The sequence below is a fragment of the Puntigrus tetrazona genome, chromosome 2, assembly GCF_018831695.1.
Source record: "Puntigrus tetrazona isolate hp1 chromosome 2, ASM1883169v1, whole genome shotgun sequence".
NCBI classification, from domain to species: domain Eukaryota; kingdom Metazoa; phylum Chordata; class Actinopteri; order Cypriniformes; family Cyprinidae; genus Puntigrus; species Puntigrus tetrazona.
The window spans coordinates 22,667,977-22,672,976 of record NC_056700.1 but is presented as its reverse complement, the minus strand read 5'-3'; the positions used below and the strand labels follow the sequence as shown (position 1 = coordinate 22,672,976).

At 44.6% G+C, this 5,000-nt stretch overlaps 2 protein-coding genes across 4 annotated transcripts in view; both read right to left on the bottom strand.

The window, feature by feature from the left end:
* The window catches only part of ncstn (nicastrin), a 16,216-nt gene extending 15,340 nt beyond the window's left edge, over positions 1-876 (bottom strand). The window contains exon 1 of the mRNA XM_043223611.1: positions 730-876. Coding sequence (XP_043079546.1) covers positions 730-799 — 70 coding nt within the window. The 5' untranslated portion in view covers positions 800-876. The remainder of the gene's footprint in view (positions 1-729) is intronic.
* Positions 1-5,000, bottom strand: part of LOC122327931 (GTPase IMAP family member 4-like) — a 6,964-nt gene that overhangs the window by 1,299 nt on the left and 665 nt on the right. Inside the window, exon 2 of one of the 3 annotated variants that reach the window (XM_043223631.1) lies at positions 3,671-5,000. This exon is cut by the window's right edge and continues 20 nt beyond it. In XM_043223631.1, the coding sequence (XP_043079566.1) occupies positions 3,681-5,000 (1,320 nt within the window). In that variant the 3' untranslated portion in view covers positions 3,671-3,680. Of the gene's footprint in view, positions 1-3,460 lie in introns of those variants that run through there. The other 2 variants (XM_043223641.1, XM_043223624.1) reach the window with 2 other exon arrangements.

Below are 5,000 nucleotides of genomic sequence, written 5' to 3'. Positions count from 1 at the left end.
TGCGTGTATTTCATAATCTAGGTTCATGTCTTAGGATTTGCAAAATGCAATAAAAACATGTATATAATTAAAACATAAAATAAGTTAATACTAAAAAAAGCAATGCTATGTGTTAATATATAAATCACAAAAACCAATAAATTGCTCTGTATATTTTTTATTTTATTTTATGAAAAATTATAATTTAAGATCCTTTCATGCTTAGGATTTCATATCACTGTGTTACATACAATATCTGTGTATTTACCTGAAATGACATTTTTTTTAATACAATCTTTCCAAATAATTTTTCATAACGTAAACATATTAAAGATTATGAAAACATATTTCTGTTTTTTTTAATGATATTTCATATGTAAAAACGTGGTACAGTGGCTGTAATACCACTGTAAGATCACTTCGATAAAAGCACAATCTTTTATCACGGTATTTGGATAATAAAGAGCATAATAGAGTTACAACAATACAGACATAAACAAGATATACTTCTCGTAACCTCTCTGTTAGTGTGCTGTAAACGATTAGAGTCTCTCAGTCAACTATTTTACAAGGAATCACGTTCGTCTTATTTTTAATATCGTGTGAAATCAATGAGAACGAGTTAAAAACACACAGAGGAACTTATAAATGGAAATATTTTCATTCCAGGCCTGAGCGAGGGAACTGTTTCCATCGTCTCGTGAGCGCGCAGACATCGATTAAACACTACACAGTCATAGTTATACTCACGTGTGTAAAATAAAGCGGTGATCAGAAGTTTAACGCAGTTTATTGATATTAAATTGTCCATCTTCCTCATTCACAGATCAGCAGATGAAGCTGAAGCAGCGCTTGTTTTCTTCCGGTTCCGGATCTCTCTTGTTCGGCGCGTGACGCTCGCTACGCTCGCTGCTTCCGCTCCACAGCGACACCCGCCGGCGACACAGCGTCACTACACCGTGTGTGTGTGTGTGTGTGTGTGTGTGTGTGTGTGTGTGTGTGTGTGTGTGATGAACACGAGTGTGTGTGTGATGAACATGAGTGTGTGTGTGTGTGTGTGTGTGTGTGATGAACACGAGTGTGTGTGTGTGTGTGTGTGTGTGTGTGTGTGATGAACACGAGTGTGTGTGTGTGTGTGTGATGAACATGAGTGTGTGTGTGTGTGTGTGTGTGTGTGTGATGAACACGAGTGTGAATGTGTGTGTGTGTGTGATGAACACGAGTGTGAATGTGTGTGTGTGATGAACATGAGTGTGTGTGATGAACATGAGTGTGTGTGCGCATGTGTGTGCGTGTGTGTGTGTGTGTGATGAACATGAGTGTGGGATGAACATATGTGTGTGTGTGTGTGTGTGTGTGTGTGTGTGTGTGTGATGAACACGAGTGTGAATGTGTGTGTGTGATGAACATGAGAGTGTGTGTGCGTGTGTGTGTGTGATGAACATGAGTGTGTGTGCGCTTGTGTGTGTGTGTGTGTGATGAACATGAGTGTGTGTGCATGTGTGTGTGTGTGTGTGTGTGTGTGTGATGAACATGAGTGTGGGATGAACATATGTGTGTGTGTGTGTGTGTGTGTGTGTGTGATGAACATGAGTGTGTGTGTGTGTGTGTGTGATGAACATGAGTGTGTGTGCGCATGTGTGTGTGTGTGTGTGTGATGAACATGAGTGTGTGTGTGTGTGTGTGTGTGTGTGATGAACATGAGTGTGTGTGTGTGTGTGTGTGTGTGTGTGTGTGTGATGAACATGAGTGTGTGTGTGCGTGTGTGTGTGATGAACATGAGTGTGTGTGTGTGTGTGTGTGTGTGTGTGATGAACATGAGTGTGTGTGTGCGTGTGTGTGTGTGTGTGATGAACATGAGTGTGTGTGCGCATGTGTGCGTGTGTGTGATGAACATGAGTGTGTGATGAACATGAGTGTGTGTGTGCGTGTGTGTGATGAACATGAGTGTGTGTGTGCATGTGTGTGTGTGTGTGAAGAACATGAGTGTGTGTGCGTGTGTGTGTGATTAACAGGAATGTGTGCGATGAACACGAGTGTGTGTGTGTGTGTGTGTGTGATGAACACAAGTGTGAATGTGTGTGTGCGATGAACATGAGTGTGTGTGTGTGTGTGTGTGTGTGTGTGTGTGTGTGATGAACAGATTAGTTTGAGTTGGATTAGATCCTTCACTCAATGAAATCCAAAAACTCTATACATTTCTGACATACTGTTTATTCTTTAAAGTAGATGAAGACTACAGGGAACACACGACTATGATGAAGACTACACTGATAGATAGATGTGGATCAAACAGTTAGAAACAAGAATATATCAGAAAATCAGGCAAACATTTTCAGGAAAGAATACATTCATCCAATCATGCCTATCGTCGTCCCGCCAGAGAACATTATTAGAACGTCTTTTTAATGTTTGTGCTTCTTAGAACGTTAGGAAATGACACACTGGAGTTTTCCCTTCACTTTCACATAAACACCAGTTATTAAATATTTTCGTAACGTAACAGAAACATCAGTAAAACACCCCTTAAACCTGATTAAAAAATGTAAAACATAAATAATAAAAATAATAATTAACGCATCAATGACAAAAAAAACAACAACAAAAATAAAATAAAATGGGGCCTCATTTATAAAACTCACGGATTTGATCCTAAATTCAGTCTGAAATTATAAAAGCAAAAATTGATGAGAACATGTTCTGTGTATGCTAACGGAAGAGAATGTGTGTGTGTGTGTGTGTGTGTGTGTGTGTATAAAGCTCTTATGAATATATCATAACGTCAGGACCATTATGTGATACTTTTGTGTCTTGTTTTTAAAGCTTGACGTTGTTGGCTATTCCCAGGACACATAAGAGACACACACACACACACACTCAGACAGCCACAAACAAACACACACACACACACACTCAGACAGCCACAAACAAACAAACACACACACACACACTCAGACAGGCACAAACAAACACACACACACACACACACACACACACACACACACACACACACACACACTCAGACAGGCACAAACAAACACACACACACACACACACTCAGACAGGCACAAACAAACACACACACACACACACACACACACACACTCAGACAGGCACAAACAAACACACACACACACACACTCAGACATACCACAAACAAACACACACACACACACACACACACTCAGACAGGCACAAACAAACACACACACACACACACAGACCGCCACAAACAAACACACACACACACAAACACACACTCAGACAGGCACAAACAAACACACACACACACACACTCAGACCGCCACAAACAAACACACACACACACAACACACACACACTCAGACAGGCACAAACAAACACACACACACACACACACACACACTCAGACAGGCGCAAACACACACACAGACAGACAGATTCACACACACACACTCACACTCGTGCACACACAAACACACCACACACAAACACTCAGACAGACAGGTGCACGCACACACACACACACTCATGCACACACACACACAAACAAACACTCAGACAGACAGGTGCACACACACACACACACACACACACGTATTTTCTCTCTGACCCTAAACCTCCTCGTCACTGAAACTTCATCAGAACTACTTCTGTCTGATTCATAAACCTCTTCTGTATCTCGTGACGACCGCTCAAACGTCTCCGCTGGGTCGTCCACGTCACTGGATGGAGCAGCGGGTCAGGACCGCAGCTTTGGCCACTCCAGCCAGCACCCAAACCAAACCCCACCCTTCCGCAGCCAACAGTTTGGACAAAAGCCCCGCCGCCAGCCCGGTTTCCACCGCTGGAGCTGCGGGGAACAGCAGCGGTAAGAGAGCGGGCGCGAACGAAGCCCCGATCCCCAGCAGAAACATGGTCAGCATAATCAGCCTTTTATGATCATCAGGAGAAAGAGGACTGGCCTGTCCTGCTTCGCTCAGTTTCCTCTGCTCCTCTTCTTGCATCCAGACGTCCAGGTCGGTGTATTCTCTCTCTTCTCTTTCCTTTCTCTCTCTCTCCTCCTCCATGCATCTCTGCTCCAGTCGACGCATGTTCTCCAGCTCGGCCCTCAGAGACGCAGCGAAGCGTCTCAGTCTTTCCGGAATCGGCCGCACGTTCTGCTCCTCCTTCATCACATCCGTCTGAATCTGATCGATCCTGCGCTGAACGCGCTTCCTTCTCTGATCAGCTTCTCGCCTCTCTTCGTTCATGTAAGAGATAAGCGCACGCCGACGGACATCGGCCGCATTCTTGACCTCCTCCTTTATTTTCCTCGCTCTCTCGGCCGCTTTTTCTTCCATGATGCTCTTTGCGGCCTGCACCGCCTCAGTAACTTCATTAACGAAGTGACCGTAATTATTCCTGACCAGCAGCTGCGTCGCTTTCTGCAGGAGCCGTCTCACTTGTACTCGGTTTGCAGGGTTTGTGTTGTCAAAGGCCACGAAACGCCTCCCGAATCTCTCCACGAGCTCTTGAACTTTAGCATTTTGTCTGGACACGAACCTTTCGATGGGTTCTCCGTTAAGTCTGTCGGCGTGGGAGAAGACCAGGATGCTGTGATCGCTGATGTCTCCACTGAACATCTCCAGAATCATGTGTACGGTGCGTTGCTGCTCCTCTGTATATCGTTCTATCGGTATAACGATCAGAAACACATGAGGACCGGGAGCACACAAGGTCAGGCAATGAACTGCTTCTTTTTGTAATTCTTCTTCTTTTAAATCGGTGTCAAAAAACCCAGGCGTGTCAATGAGAAGAAGCTCTCGTCCTTCCACCGCAGCACACGCTTTCTTACTCTCTTTAGTGACCGAACCCATGCTCAGATCTTCATCAAAGCATCTGTTTCCCAGGATGCTGTTTCCCGTCGCACTTTTCCCCGCACCGGTTTTTCCCAGCAGGACCAGCCTCAGCTGGTTTTCTCCGAGCGGATCGCCGCCAGCTGAACCTTGAGTTTGAGAGGGAGAGCAAACATCTCCGTTTCCCTCGTTTGAGCCGGGCCG